The sequence below is a fragment of the Schistocerca serialis genome, chromosome 6, assembly GCF_023864345.2.
Source record: "Schistocerca serialis cubense isolate TAMUIC-IGC-003099 chromosome 6, iqSchSeri2.2, whole genome shotgun sequence".
NCBI classification, from domain to species: domain Eukaryota; kingdom Metazoa; phylum Arthropoda; class Insecta; order Orthoptera; family Acrididae; genus Schistocerca; species Schistocerca serialis.
The window spans coordinates 693,301,512-693,318,287 of NC_064643.1; the positions used below are offsets into that span (position 1 = coordinate 693,301,512).

The following is a 16,776-nucleotide window of genomic DNA, read 5'->3' on the forward strand; positions in this document are numbered from 1 at the left end:
AAAGATCCGGCGGAGCCTGAACTGACACGGACAGTTCAGTTTATATCGACTTGGCGCCCAATTCCCTCTTTTTCTGACACCCATTTCCGCGGACAATGAAGAAGAAACACACACCATTTGTTTCTGAAAATCTTAGAAAATGTCACCCATACGTATTATCCAAATTGAATCATATTATCTGCAGTGCTGTTTACAAACGACAGCACTGCGAGACAAATACTGTTCGTTGTAACGCTGTTGTTTTGGAGGTTGAACTTTTTAAGTTACCACCCCTCGACAGAGCCACTCCGTGAATTAAAGATGAATTGTTGCGGAGGAATCCGTTCCAGCACTGAATTGCAAAAGTTCTTCAAACAAACGAGCAATGTGCTCAGGGAAGTTGTAGGAAGCACAAAAAAAACCCTCCAAATATGTTGACCTGCATGAATAAGGCAGTCCATTTACGTCACTTTAGATTGCACGGTTTATAGATATATTCGTATTTACTAAAAAGAAATAAGCCACGTAGAAGAGGATACATTGTGGATGCTCTGCCCAAGAATTTATTAATATTTAATTCAACTCGATCCTAAACATCTTATGGTCACGAAATGTCCTTACATAACTACGAAGTGCATTCAAGTTCTAAGGCCTCCGATTTTTTTTCTAATTAACTACTCACCCGAAATCGATGAAACTGGCGTTACTTCTCGACGTAATCGCCCTGCAGACGTACACATTTTTCACAACGCTGACGCCATGATTCCATGGCAGCGGCGAAGGCTTCTTTAGGAGTCTGTTTTGCCCACTGGAAAATCGCTGAGGCAATAGCAGCACGGTGAATGTGCGGCCACAGAGAGTGTCTTTCATTGTTGGAAAAAGCCAAAAGTCACTAGGAGCCAGGTCAGGTGAGTAGGGAGCATGAGGAATCACTTCAAAGTTGTTATCACGAAGAAACTGTTGCGTAACGTTAGCTCGATGTGCGGGTGCGTTCTCTTGGTGAAACAGCACACGCGCAGCCCTTCCCGGACGTTTTTGTTGCAGTGCAGGAAGGAATTTGTTCTTCAAAACATTTTCGTAGGATGCACCTGTTACCATAGTGCCCTTTGGAACACAATGGGTAAGGATTACGCCCTCGCTGTCCCAGAACATGGACACCATCATTTTTTCAGCACTGGCGGTTACCCGAAATTTTTTTAGTGGCGGTGAATCTGTGTGCTTCCATTGAGCTGACTGGCGCTTTTTTTCTGGATGGAAAAATGGCATCCACGTCTCATCCATTGTCACAACCGACGAAAAGAAAGTCCCATTCATGCTGTCGTTGCGCATCAACATTGCTTGGCAACATGCCACATGGGCACCCATGTGGTCACCCGTCAGCATTCGTGGCACACACCTGGTTGACACTTTTCGCATTTTCAGGTCGTCATGCAGGATTGTGTGCACAGAACCCACAGAAATGCCAACTCTGGAGGTGATCTGTTCAACAGTCATTCGGCAATCCCTTAAAACAATTCTCTCCACTTTCTCTATCACGTCGTCAGACCGGCTTGTGCAAGCCTGAGGTTGTTTCGGTTTGTTGTCACACGATGTTCTGCCTTCATTAAACTGTCGCACCCACGAACGCACTTTCGACACATCCATAACTCCATCGCCAAATGTCTCCTTCAACTGTCAATGAATTGCAATTGGTTTCACACCACGCAAATTCAGAAAACCAATGATTGCACACTGTTCAAGCAAGGAGAACGTCGCCATTTTAAGTATTTAAAACAGTTCTCATTCTCGCCGCTGGCGGTAAAATTCCATCTGCCGTACGGTGCTGCCATCTCTGGGACGTATTGACAATGAACGCGGCCTGATTTTAAAACAATGCGCATGTTTCTATCTCTTTCCAGTCTGGAGAAAAAAAATCGGAGGCCTTAGAACTTGAAGGCACCTTGTAGGTAACAAGCTAGGATAAACGGCCAGGCGACGAATTTACCTAGGCACATTAGAGATGTTTGACCAGACGTCAGCACCACATCGTTTTTCCGAGAAATATTAAACTGAGCTCCTTAGAAATGTGTGGTGTTGAGCCAAATGTTGTAGATGTGTACCTGATTTCCACTTGGAAAAATGGTGCATGATCACGAGAAACACTATAATCAGAATAAGTTTTGACAACGCTTTACAGTCCGGCTGGAAATCTTCCAAGGACGTTAAACACAATGCCTGTTTCTGACTTGCGGTCACTAAGCTTAGTGGCACGTACGTACAAAAATTTACTGAATTTGTATCAATGCCACATTGCAATCCCAAATATGGATCGTCAATGCGCAATTATCTGCGTGTGAATTTCGAAGACGATTGAGAGTTGAAAATTATCCTGAAGTACTCGCATTCAAACCAATAACGCCATCACCTGACTAAAAAAATAGTGGGACAATCCTCTTGTGAAATGACAAAGAAAATACACTCAAAATGCAGTCTGTTTTTAAACGACACATGAGACAGCAATGCACACGCATGTATCATTTTGTGTAGTACCGAAGTCCTTTGTGAAGAATGGAAGAATAATGTGTGTTGTATTTCATGTATTAATTTTATTATGTATGCAATTTAGTTATAATAAGTTTGGACACATCACTTGTACCTACAACAACTTTGAACATATCACTTATACCATTAACATAGGTATCACACGTTCAGCGTCTCCTAAACCATTTTTTTTTTAAGATAACAGCAGGATTTCTTGGCCGTCCTAAGTGAAACTAAAAATGTGTGGGCGTTTAAACCGTATCATGCCCTTTTCCACATCTCTTCTTGACGAGGCGAGGCTTCGACTCTGACTGTTGGGATGTTTTTGCTGAGTCCTTTGGTGTCGCGGACTAGTTCAGCACTGACGAAGACGAGGATCGTGTGTACTTACAAAATGAGATTTTCCTCGCACTTGGTCTGGAGGAGAAGTGTTGTTATTTTGTATTTTTGAGGTTAATGATGGTGGCTCGCCGTTGTTGGATGGATAATAATGACAGGGGGGGGGGCGAGAGAGAGAGAAGGAGAATGTTTACCAATATATTATTGTCGTCGTGCAGAAGTGGTTTCCTGATGGTTGTTTTTCTTTTCTTCTCACAACTGCTGTCCAGTTTCAACTATTGCTGTGGTGCTTTATCATTAAACAGACTCTTCCCAGGACAGAGAAGCTGGAGACGAATATTATTGTCGTATTAAGGTGTATACTGGAGAAAAATTTGACAGCCAGATACCCCTCTTCACCATCAATTAAACAGTTTCTAGGTAAGAAACTTTAGTCTTCATACGAAGCTCCCAACAAAGCTTATTTAGTTATTTCCTGGAGAGTTAAGGCAACGAATTGCATCTTTTTCAATAGAACATTTTTTTCTGTCATGTAAGAGATGTATTATAAACAACTGTGCGCAAATGATTTTAAATCAGATTTCTGTGTATTTTAGTAATGCAAACGGAAATTTGTCCAGAACTGCCTGTGTGTGAGATATATGTTATGGCGGCAAAATGTCCATATATGTGATGTGGTGTCACCGCCAGACACCACACTTGCTAGGTGGTAGGTTTAAATCGGCCGCGGTCCATTAGTACATGTCAGACCCGCGTGTCGCCACTGTGTGATCGCAGACCGAGCGCCACCACAAGGCAGGTCTCGAGATGCGAACTAGCACTCGCCCCAGTTGTACGGACGACATTGCTAGCGACTACATGGACGAAGTATTGCTCATTAGCCGAGCAGATAGTTAGAATAGCCTTCAGCTAAGTCAATGGCTACGACCTAGCAAGGCGCCATTAGTAACATTGCATGTATCTAAAGAGTCTCACTTGTATCGCCACAATCTCCAGATGTACCAAAAGGATGGATTAAAGTTAAGTATTCCAGAAGCTACGTACTTTTCTTTATAGCATTCATAACGTATCCTGTTTCAGACCTCACGCACCCTGCTTTGGCTTGGCGCGTGCCTTTCGGCTTCCTCTCATTGTGTCTAGGCTGTCTGGTCTAGACACAACATGTGAGGTGATCAAACTGGAGCGCTTTTTCCAGACTGCACAGTTCACTGTGCCTTCTAAATGACCTGCGGACGAGATGTAATCTTGCTGACATCACAGAGCCACAGGCTGTTTAGCAGGCGCCCTAGGTTGTCAATTCAGGAAAATGGGCACTCGTTAGTACAACCCATTTGAAAGAATATTTCGGCACCAGTACATCCCTCTTAACACAGCCAATTATAGACAGCATATTGCATCCACCATTAAAACTTCGAATGATGCTAGCCCCTTAACAAGAATTGATAGAAATTTGATTTAAATTGACTGGTACACAGTTGATTTCGATATATACACTGAAGCGCTAAAGAAACTGGTATAGACATGCGTATTCAAATACAGAGATACATAAACAGGCAGAATACGGCACTGCGCTCGGCAACCCCTATGTAAGACAACAAGGGTCTGGCGCAGTTGCTAGATTGGTTACTGCTGCTACTTTGAAGGGTTGTAGCTCCCAAAGTAAAAGTGATATGAATGTAATTTAAATTGATGTATATACAGCTGGTGATACTGATACCAAGTCATGACAGAAACAATTATTGTTCCATTTAAAAAATTGTATACTTTTGCTATAACTCTTTGGATAATGACACAATAAACTATGTTCATAGCACCGCGGACCGTGTAACGTTTCTTATGGTGACCTACCGCAATAAATATTTCCGTCGCCTATTACTTCGTAGCTTACAGAAGCAAACACAGTTAGTGAATCACAATATATATATATATATATACAGAATAGTACGATCGTTCTCAATTCTTTCGACAAACGATACATATATGCAGGACGCTTGAAAATAATACGTGCAAGGAATATTTATTTAGGTAGGTAAAGATAAGAAACACTACTATTGATAGAAATTTGATTTAAATTGACTGGTACACAGTTGATTTCGATATATACACTGAAGCGCTAAAGAAATGTATATATATATATATATATATACATGAAATGGTGTGCAACTTATTTATTTTTTCTATGTTTGTGTATCTGTCCAGAAACAACTGAAGTATGTTCGCAACTCTGCAGAAAGAGTAGTGTTTCTTATCTTTACCTACCTAAATAAATATTCCTTGCACGTATTATTTTCAAGCGGCCTGCATATATGTATCGTTTGTCGGAAGAATTGAGAACGATCGTACTATTCTGTGTCACCCTTGCAGAGGAAGTTGGAGCTTTCTGGTAGTACACAGCAACTCTTTACGTAAAGATGAGAAATGCTCTCGGCAGGTTAAAATAGTATTAAACTGTTAGAAAGTTTGAGTACGTAGTCGACCTAATAATCTCGCACTCGACTCCCGGAAGAGGACGGTGATGAGCAATTTAACGCGGTTCTCGGATGGAGAGTGGAAAGAGGGCTGTGGTAAGGACAAAGAGAAAACGCCTGTGACCAATGTTATATTACAAGAATTAATGAAAAGAGGGAAGGTCAAAGGTGGGATTTCAGGGAGAGGGAGTTACAGTGTTCTTCGGAACAGGAGGAGCACCTGCCGTCTGGAAGGGATCCGCCATTCGAGCCGGTGTTGACACAGCGGGCAGGGCATGGCGGAGCGGCCTAGAGAAGGGCGGGGCAGCGCCGGGCCTGCGAAATTAGCGGCCGGCGGCCTGTTTGCTCTGCGGGCAATAACACGGCGCTGGCGGCAGCCGACTGGCGGCTGGCGGCTGGCGTCGCGCATCGACCGCCCGCCACTGGCGCCAGCTGCCCGCGCCCGATATTGCGCGCCCCCCGCCGGCCCACGGCGCCGGTTTACAGAAGTGGCCGTGTCTCTCCAGTACGGAATTCCTTCCGAGACCGCGCTCACGATTAAGAGGTCCGTTACAGCCGCATCACGATTACACATGTCCGATGTGTTCTTTTTCCTGCGCTACTGCTGTCTCGAAACTAAATACTAGCACCAAAACGTTTTACGGTCGGCAAGACTGGCGAAGTCTCAAAGAAGCTCGCAATTTAGGGCAAGCTCCAATGTGAGATGTTTTTATTAGTTTCCACAGCGAAGTTCTATCTAGAAATCTGGCAGAAATTACCGAAGAGAATCTGGTCATATGTAAAAGTACACCAGTGCACCAGTAGCAACACACGATAGTAATAGTGATGGTACTAATGATAGTGCCACTAAAAAAGAGCTACTAAACACGTTTCTCCGAACTTTTTTCGACAAAGAAGGCGAATTTAATACTCCAAATTTGGAATCAAGAATAGTGCCACTAAAAAGAGAAAGAACCTGTCCGATATTTCAAGAAAAAACAGACTTCCAAAATTTGATATAAGTAAACTGAAAGATGTCAACAGCAAATTTACAGAAACTCTACACAGCAAACCAAATAAAACAGACTGCAACAGAATTACAGAAGCCATGGTACAATCAGCCACTGAAACTATACTGACCAATAAAAAATACAAACTCCCGTGGTAGAACGAAGATTTTAATGAAGTAACTGAAAATCGAAGACAGGCTTGGATAAAATGGAATAGCAAGAAAACCTCCGAAAATCACGAAAACTTCTTACAGGTTAGGAAAGATATATAAAAAGTATTGACAACAGAGACTCTTCAATAAAAACCAAATCGATGAAATAGAAGAGAATTATAGAAGACATCCCATTCGGCAATTTTATAAAGCCTTTAAATCACAACTATCGAAGTTTAAACCTCCCAAGTTACACGTAAGAGGACTCGATGGAAAAACTAAATTTGGATGAAAAATCATGTGCTGCAGCTTTTGGAAATTACTTTTCATCCCTAGTGAATTCTGAAAAGCCAAATGAAAACCTTGATTTCTATCCTACTGTTGCTTCTGCAGATAGTCCACCTCCCACGTTAGATGAAATCATGAAAACTATACAACTCTTGAAAAGTAACGAATCTGGAGGTCAGAATCGCATCTTGGCTGAAATGTGGAAATACGCATATTATGATACAATAAAACATCTCCATGATATCATAGTGAAGATTTGGGAAAATGAAACTCTACCTCCAGATTGGACCGCAGCAATTACTCACCCGCTTCATAACACAGGCGATAAGAGTGATCTGAATAATTACCGAGGAATCTCTTTGCTACCAACGACATACAAGGTCTTTTCCAGACTGTTGTTAAACAGAGCTGAATCAGTCTTAGATCAGCAATTGGGCGAATATCAAGCTGGTTTCAGGACATCAAGATCCTGTGCAGAGCAGATCCATAACCTGAAATCTGTTATATCATAGGCCAAATCAAGATCAAAAATGTTTGTTGTGTCCTTTGTCGACTTTCAAAAGCGTATGACTCAATTGATCGAGAAACAATAAAGAACACCCTTGCAGAATTTGGTCTAGATAGGAAAACAATCAATCTGATAAGCGCCACTTTAAATAACACAGTTCAGAGGCAAACTATCAGAACCATTTGAAATCCGTGCAGTGGTGAAACAAGGTGACCTGCTCTCTTCATTGCTTTTCAACTGTGTCCTGGAAGAGAGAGTACAACCGTACCGCAAGGGTATGGGATTCAAATTGGACACAAAAGAAATGGCCTCAGTGGAAACTGTTTGGCTTTTGCTGATGATCTGGCACTCATTGTAAATAATATTGTCGAAGCTAAGGTTCAAGTGTCCAGCCTATAATCAATTGCTGCTAAGACTGGCATAAAAATAGCATTTAACAAAACTGAATTCATCACAAACATCAAACACGCTCCTCCTCATATTGAAATACAACAACAGAAAACCAAGCAGTTGAAGAAATTTAAATACCTTGGAGAAGTAATTACGCCTGACGGTTCTGAAAATGCAGCTGTAGAAAGTAGATGTTCTAAACCAGAAGGTGCTTTTCATCTGTGCAGAGACTTATACAAAAGCAAAAGCCTGTCTTTAAACCTAAAACTTCGTTATTATAACACCGTAATTAGACCGTCAGTTTTGTATGCATCAGAATGCTTAAACACGACGAGAAAGGACCACTACGAAAACTTGAAATGAAAGACCGGAAAATTTTGAGGGAAATCATTGGTCCCATCAAAGAAAACGGAGATTTCCGCCGAAGACCCAACTGTGAATTATACGAACATACAGAAGACATTGTTACCAGCATGAGCAAGCGGAGAATGATGTTTTTTGGTCAGCGGGAAAGAATGAACCCTCAAAGACTTACTTATCAGATACATTCATCAATTAAAAAAACAAAATCGTATTCAAAATGGGCAAGCCAAGTTAAAAAGGATTTACAGGAGGTTGAAATTTCATTTGATGACAATCGGGATCGAGAAGTTTTCAGAGAAAAAGTCAAAATTACTAAAAACCTTATTTCGCTTACTACGCCAGTCCCACGTCCTGCCTGCAAATGGTCAAAACAGAGAAAAGAAGCACAGCCAGCCAAAATGAAAATCTACTGGCAAAAGAGGAAAACACAATCAGGGAAGAGATAAAAATCTTCGTGGTCCATAGCAAGCCGAAACGATAGTACAAAAAAAGAGATACTAAACACGTCTTTCCGAATTTTTTTCACCAAAGGAGACGAAGTAATAACTCCAATGTTCGAATCAAAAGCAACTGCCAACATAAGTAACTTAGAAGTAGAGATCCTTTATGTAGCGAAGCAGCGTAAAACACTTCAGAAAGGCCAGACTTCCGGTCCAGATTGTGTACCAGTCAGGTTCCTTTTAGAGTATACTGGTACAATAGCCCCTCGCTTAACAATAATTTACAACCGCTCGCTCGTAGAAAGATCCGTATACAAATGCCGGAAAATTCCACAAGTCGCACCGATACCCAAGAGTGAAAATTTTAGTAATCCGTTGAATTACAGATCCATATCGCTCAGGTCGATTTCCAGTAGGATTTCGGAACATATACTGCCGTAGAACATTATGAATCACCTCCAAGGTAACACGGATTCAGAAGATACCGTGCTTGTGGAATTCAACTAGCTCTTTATTCTTGCGAAGTAGTGAGTCCTGCCGACTGGGGACGTCAAATTTATTCCATTTTATTTTATTTTCAATTCCTAAGGGACCAAACTGCTTAGGTCATCGGTCCCTAGATTTACACACTATTTAAACTAACTTAAACTAGGAACATCACACACACCCATGCCCGAGGGAGGACTCGAACCTCCGGCGGGAGCGGCCGCATAGTCCGTGACATAGCGCCTCAAACGGCCACTCTGCGCGGCTCCATTTTATTCCCAGATAGCTTCTGACGCAGTTCCTCACAAGCGGCTTCTGATTATTAAACCTAGTGCTTATGGAGTATCGTCTAGGTAGTGCTACTAGATTCGTGATTTCCTATCGGAAATGTCACAGTTCGTAGTAATTGAAGGGAATTCATCGATTAAAACAGAAGTAATATCTGGCCCTCTTCGAGGAAGTGTTATAGGCCCTCTGTTGTGTTTGATCTACGTAAACGATTTAGGAGACAATATGAGCAGCCCTCTTAGATCTTTTGTAGATGATGGTGCCATTTACAGTTTTGTAAAGTCATGAGACGATCTAAATGAATTGAAAAATTTATTTAGACAAGACATCTTGCATGGAGGCTTAATTAAATAATTTGAAAATACTTTTTATTTTTCGTAGCTGTCTGTCCGATTACACTGTGTCTCGTAATCGGTTGGCCCTGACTAGTATTTGTACGCAATCTGACTGCATAGAACAACAACAAACAATGAAAGAAAATTTTCGTTAACACAATTAATTAATTAAGTCCCCAGCAACTATAAAACCTACAAAACCAAAGCACAAATGTAATTGTTCTGTGTGTGGGAGTGTGACTCAACCTACACATCTGGCACGGTTCTTCTTCAACAAGACAAGAAATTTCAAATACCATTTATACTGACGTGATAAAAGAAAATTACAAATACTATAATTGCGTAAGGAAAGCAGAATTAAACTCTAATACAAGAACACACGCCAGATGCTTTGTTGACTGAACCTGTAATGACGCATTATTTAGGACACCGAAATAAAAAGAAACGGAGTTAGTTACCTCATTTATATTGATGAAATTCACTCTAATCCTTACAATATATCTCACACCGTCTCTCTACTATCACATCTCAACCAGAACTCTCCAATATCACATCTCAGCAACCACTGCCTACAAACACTCTCTGCTACGAGGTCTTAACAAGTACTCACTATTACGAGTCCTCGACAGGCACTGACTTCTACGAGCTCTCAACAAGAACTGACTACCACGAGCTCTCGACAAGCACTGTGTAGGCGGCTTAATAATACTCTTTGGCGCAATCTCTGGCGCAGTGGCTCAGTGTAGCCACCTTTCAATCTCTATGGCGTGAAAATGTGGCCCTTGTTTCGAAAAAATGAAAACTGTTAAGTCATCCACATGAGTACTAAAGGGAGTCCGCTAAATTTCAGTTACACGATAAATCACACAAGACTGAACCCTGTCAAATGAATTAAATATTTAGGAATTACAGTTAAGAATAAGTTGAAGTGGAACGAGCTCATAGATACTGTCGCAGGGTAAGCAAACCAAAGGCTGTGATTTAGTGGAAAAAAGCTTAGAAAATGTACTGCCAGGAAGTTTGACTACATTATGATTATCCGTCCTCTTCTGTAGTACTGCAATGCGATGTGGGATCCGTACCGGATAGGGCTGACGGAGGACATAGAAAAAGTTCAGAGGACGGCAGCTCGTTTTGTACTATCGTGAAATAAGGCAGAGAGTGTCATGGATATGATACACGAGTTGCGGTGACAGTCATAAAAAAAAGGTGCTTTTCGCTGGGACCCGACCTTCTCATAAAATTTTCGTCACCAAATTTCTCTTCAGAGTGTGAAAATATTTTGTTAGCGTCCACCCATGTAGGGCGAAATTACTGTCACAATAAAATAAGAGAAATCAAGCTCGTACAGAAAGATGAAGTGCTCGTTTTTCCCGCGAGCAATTAGAGAGTGGAACGGTAGAGAAGTAGCTTGAAGGTGGTTCGATGAAGCCTCTGCCAGGCACTTAATTGTGAACTAGATCCACTGCCGTCATCTTGGTCAATTCTAATCCTTCACCCTCCAGTTATAAGGAGGTCGGGTGTTTCAGTTATGCTAGCATTAATAGCCGTCCACATAATTTTAAAAAAATAATGTTTCATGCCGTTAGACATCGGGTGAGCCATACGTAAAACGTGGATTTTAACATAACAATTCCCGATTATAGCAGTCAATCTAATACTTAAAGTCTTACTGGGGTCCTAAGTTTTCATTTGACTGCCTGATCTCCCATACGTCCTGCAGTAATCAAAGTTCCGCTGCTACAGGCGAATAATAATGCATAGAATATATAACTTCAAAGAGGAAACAGTTTTCCCCACTTCAACTTAATGGAAACATTCATTAACTAAAATATGAATTGAACTTAATTCCAATAAATGGAAAATATGTCATCACACATTCACTTCAAACCACCTGCTTTGTAAAAGAAAATCAGTGGACTCAAGACCAAACAAATCTTGCATACATTCTGAGGTCACAATTACAATCACTGCGTCTGATAATATTTAACAATCTTTCTTTAAGAGAAATTCAGTTCATGTCAACGTCTGTTAGCCCGTCCTAATGTATGTAAATAGTGAACTAAAACTACTCCCGAGCATAAAGAAGATGTAAAATAATTTTTTAAGTATCTGTCTTTATCTTGTGTTCATTCCACACTGATGTTAACTTGTAGGCAACAAATTAAACGCATATATAAAGTTACATAAGATATTTTATTATTCCAACTCAGAACAAATTACTCAATAGAAAGTGAGCCAAAGAATAAAAACTTAAGTTTTTAACGTCCACTGCACTTGCATGGAGCAAAACAGCACGCTGTACTGGTTACTTCCGTAGGTACACTAGGCCAGGATAATAGATGCTGATGTGAACAGAATTTTATTAAAGAAAGATTGTTAGATACTAGGAGGCGCAGTGATTGTGATTTCAGAATTTAGGCAAGAGTTAGTCGTTGTGCAGTTCACTGCTTTTTCTTTCTTTATTTTTTTTTTTCACTCAGCTTCAATATAACGAGACTCATTAGTCAGCATGAAACAGATTTTCATTAGTCAGCGGACATATTTGCTGCATCAGCCTATCATTAAAAAAAAACATGTACAGTGGGTATAATTGAACCATTCTTACGTACACATAAATGCTCTGGATCCGTAGACGGATCTGGGCTAAATAACGAAATGTCGTTGAATCACTGTAAAATTATAACAAATATACAGCTATTTATAAAGATGTAGATGTGTAACCTCATTGGCCTGAAAATTCGTGTTTATGAATCATTAACCTATTAACTGGCAGATTATTTTTCTTCAACCTACATTTATTTTGGGATTACCTGATTGATGCAAAGACTTAGAAAACGAATGTAAAATACAAAAATGAAGTAACCTTTAAGTAAACTGTGTATTTTAGTCATTCCCAAATGGGGATCATGGCAGTTAGTGGGTTAATAGTTTTCAAAATACTTCTACAATTTGAAACGAAAAATGTGGGTTGCCTGCAGTAGGCCACAGTCACGAAGTGCACTGTTCATCCATAAGTTAGTAATTAGTCTAATAGTAAGGAGGTCAACTATTCATGCATCAGTTTGAATGTGCCACATTTTTCATTTTCATTGTTACAAGTATTTTCTTAGCTATTAGAAACGCTGAATCGTAGACTTTCAATTCTATCTTTTGGGCTTAGGAGAAATTACTTTATACTTTTTACTCCACTTTAAATGTGTGTATATTAAAAATTTATTTTGATTTAAATAATTGTTTTCCACTTTTTAATGTTGCTGTGTGAAACTTTCAATCGATTTCCAACATTTTGATGAGGTTACAACAGAAACTTGATGAGATTATAACAGAGACTTGTGAATTTCAGGTTTATTTGAGTTTCTCTTCATCTGTCTCAAGCAATATATAGCCTCCTCCTATAGATATCTTGCGAAAAGATCATAAAGGTAAAAGTTAAAGTGATTGGAGCTCACATAGAGGCTTACCACTAATTGCTCTTCCTGCAAACTACTCGTGACGTATAGGAAAAGTGGCAAATTGCAGTGGTGTTTAGTACCTTACGCCACACACTAGACAAGGAAGTGGGTTAGTATTGCACTGCCATCCAGTCCTGAGCTACGATTAATATTTCGTGTCTCTACCCGATTGGAAAGTTAGTTCAAAATAAACTGTCTCTCCTCTTCTCGCCTCTCTCTGCCCAGCTGTGCCCCTCCATTTGCAATAGCGCCTGGAAAGCCTCCAGATACTACCTATGCGATGTGCCCGTCCTGCAGGGTAGGCAAGATCTCAGGCGTTACCGAACTGTTTTCACTTCCTACCCCATACCTACCGAACAGACCGACAAAAATGAAAGTTAGTATTTGACTGCCATCCGATTCTGTGCTACGTGTAAAATTTCAAGTGAATAGGTCATTGGGAAGTTAGTTTAAAATCAGTTGCAAAATTTGTGTCGAACACACACACACACACACACACACACACACACACACACAGAGAGAGAGAGAGAGAGAGAGAGAGAGAGGATGGCGACCTAATAAAAACGTGATAATAATAATCGTAGACCGGTTTTGAACGAATGAACCGTCAGTATTCAGCCACACAATCCCTATGTAAATGCGAGTTTTAGTTTCCCCTGTTCGCTCAGTTATTACTGCTCCGTCTTGCCACTTGTTACAGAAGGTCGCAGAGAGACGCGATGGAACTAACAGGGCCTTGAGTAGTAGTGAATCCTTGCCATTTTCCATCGCGCTAACGCCCGCAGCCAGAGAGACAAATGTTGCTGAGTGTGTGTTGGGGGTTCCGATGTGTTGCAGAGGTGGAGGTGCGCAGCCCGCGCTTCTCTGGCCAGAGCTGGCTGGCGTTCCCTGCGCTGCGAGCCGCGTACAAGCACGTCCAGCTGTCGGTGGAGTTCCGGCCGGAGGCAGCAGACGGTATCCTCTTCCTGACCGGCGAGCGCGACGACATGGCGGGCGACTTCATGGCGCTCCTGCTCCACGCCGGCTACGTGGAATTCAGGTGAGCGAGCGAACCAGCAGCTACGCGGTCTCCAGCGGAACTCTGCCAGACTCTACTGCATATGCAGGGGATAGGCAAAACAATCTGAACACCTATAGTTACTTGGGAATGGTTTATTAATAAGGGGTTGGACCCTCATTTGCCCGTAATACAGCTGCGTTTCTTCTTGGAATACTGACATTTAATGGTTGTATAGTCTCCAGTGGAATGTTACGTCTCTGGACCCCCATTTGCCCGTAATACAGCTGCGATTCTTCTTGGAATACTGACATTTAATGGTTGTATAGTCTCCAGTGGAATGTTATGTCTCTTCTAACCCCCATAGTTACGAGGGAGGTGGATATCTGCTCCGGAGTCTGCGCTCCAATACCGCCCACAATGGTTCGATAATTTTCAAGTCCGGAGGCTGTGCTGGCCATGGAAGACGCTGCAGTTCAGTTGAGTATTCCTCATACCAAGATTGTACTCTCCTGAGTGTGTGAATGGGTGCATTATCAAACTCAAATATGGCATCATTATTGCGGAACAACATTTGAATCGCGGGGTGCACCTGATCACCTAAAATGTTCACAAAATCTTTGGCTATAACGCGGCCTTTGAGAGTAATGATGTGACCAGCAGAGAACCATGATATGGTTGCCCATACCTTCATACGTATACCTCCATGCTTAAATGTTGGAATCATGCAATCAGGACTGCAGCTTCCTCTTGGCATCCTCCAGATGTAAACTCGGTCCGATGTTGGAAATAACGAAAACATTGACTCGTCCGACCATATGACGTATTTCCACTGATCAGCCATCCAGGATCGATATTCCTCACAACACGTTTTACGTTTCTTTGCGTTGGATGTCGTCACTAATGATTTCGGTATAGCAGCTCGTCCATGAATATTCGCTTTATGTAGTTCTCGGCGGACAGTGTCGATAGATATGGGGTCTCTAAGATGGCTGTTGAACTCTGCAGTCATTTTAGCCGCCGTAGTTTTGGTTGTTTTGACACAATTCGTGTTATGGTTGACGATCTCTTGTCATTTAGTTTTGATTTGCACCCACTGTTACGTTTACACGTTGATGTCTTCCCATGTTTTGTGTAGGCTGTCGTAACTGTTGGAACAGTTTCTCTTGAAACATTAAATACGTTGGCTGTCTTGGTTACTGATGCTCCAGTTAATCGGGCCCTCACAATCTGCCCTCTTTGGAACTCTGTTAGGTTTTTCATTGCACGTCGACTTCGGCCTCTGAATTTAAATACGAAGTGAGCACTACTCGTAAGGAATGTGCACTGATGCCCCGTCCATACTGAACATGCACAGTCCAACGCGATACGTGCCTTATCTGCCTTGTTCACCGTCAAACACAACCGTCCCATCACTGCCACTGTTATCATTATTTTTCCTATCCCATATAGTCTTCTGATCGAAGAAACCGAAGTCAGGCTCGTAACACGCAAATGCGTTACGTCTTTTCTACCATAGTTACTTATGTGATTTTATAGCACTTAAGGTATGCGCACTACACAGCAAGAGTTGATGATAGCGAATACCGAATATACACGAAGATTCCTCGTATGTGCTGTTATCAATATTTTTAAAAATCAAATTGCCCTGTAGAGTATCTGTGGTAACTGGCGCAAAAAACTAAATTCGATCTCAGTTTCTGTTTAACCCTTTCGTAGCTGATCGGATTCGTATGTCCCTCTAATGTAATCGGGAGTTTTGAGCGTTGGAACGTTTACGTCTAACAGCTGTCTAGTGCTAGCAAGTAGCGAGACGCTTTCGGAACTTGGAGAGGAGTTCTAAGGACCACGGGCTGGATATACAGGGTGAGTCACTAACTATTGCTACGAAGAACAACTCCGAAAGTATGATAGGATCTGAAACGTTTGTGCGATAAAAGTTGCATTTTCTGATGTATAACAGTAAGGTCTTTAAAGACCAACGAACGTCACAAAGGTGGCAAGAAGGTCCATTTACCCAAGGTGTTCGAAGTGATGACCATTGGTATCATTGCAGTGCTGCAATCTGCTTATCATGGATTGAGTCCTATTCTTTAACACATCGGCACTTATCGAAGCACATGCTGTGACAATTCTCTCTCGTGTATCGTGCAAATAAGACGGTTGGCAATTCAGTAGTGGCAACAAATTATTTACAGCTCATACAAAATAGATACGTGTTTCAAAGTTTTACTGATCTTCAAAGCAGTCACCAGAATTCTGTGTAACCCTTTTACAGCGATGTGGAAGTCGTAGGATACTCTTAGCAGTGCCAGTTGTGTTGACAGTTCGAGCGGCGCGGTCTATTGCCCGACGAATTTGTAGCAATTCCGAAGCGAGTGCCGTGAAGTGTTTTCTTCAGTTTAGAAACGAAGTTGAAGTCACAAGGGCGTAAGTCAGGGGAGTGCAGTAGGTGGTATAGCACTTAGCAGCCCCATCAGTCAAACAAATCAGTAACAGCTTGCACTGTACGTGCTTGAGTATTGTCCTGCAAAATGATGGTCAGGTTCTGCAGAAATTGTCACACAGTTTGAATTACTTTTAACAGCTCTTCTAACTCCTCGTAGTGCTCTTCGACTTCTTCGTTAAGGTGTGACTTTGTTTCGGCAGAAACTTGTAATAGTTCCACTCACTTTTATTATATTTGATTTGTTTTTAATACGATTCTTGCACCTCTGTCTGAGCTTGTTTCAGTATCAAAAAACCAATTTTCAATTCTCCTTAACCAACTGGCCTATGC

At 41.5% G+C, this 16,776-nt stretch overlaps 1 protein-coding gene across 1 annotated transcript in view; it reads left to right on the forward strand.

Annotated features, from left to right (window-relative positions):
- The window catches only part of LOC126485035 (pikachurin-like), a 779,910-nt gene that overhangs the window by 504,635 nt on the left and 258,499 nt on the right, over nucleotides 1–16,776 (forward strand). The window contains exon 7 of the mRNA XM_050108640.1: nucleotides 13,838–14,039. Coding sequence (XP_049964597.1) covers nucleotides 13,838–14,039 — 202 coding nt within the window. The remainder of the gene's footprint in view (nucleotides 1–13,837; nucleotides 14,040–16,776) is intronic.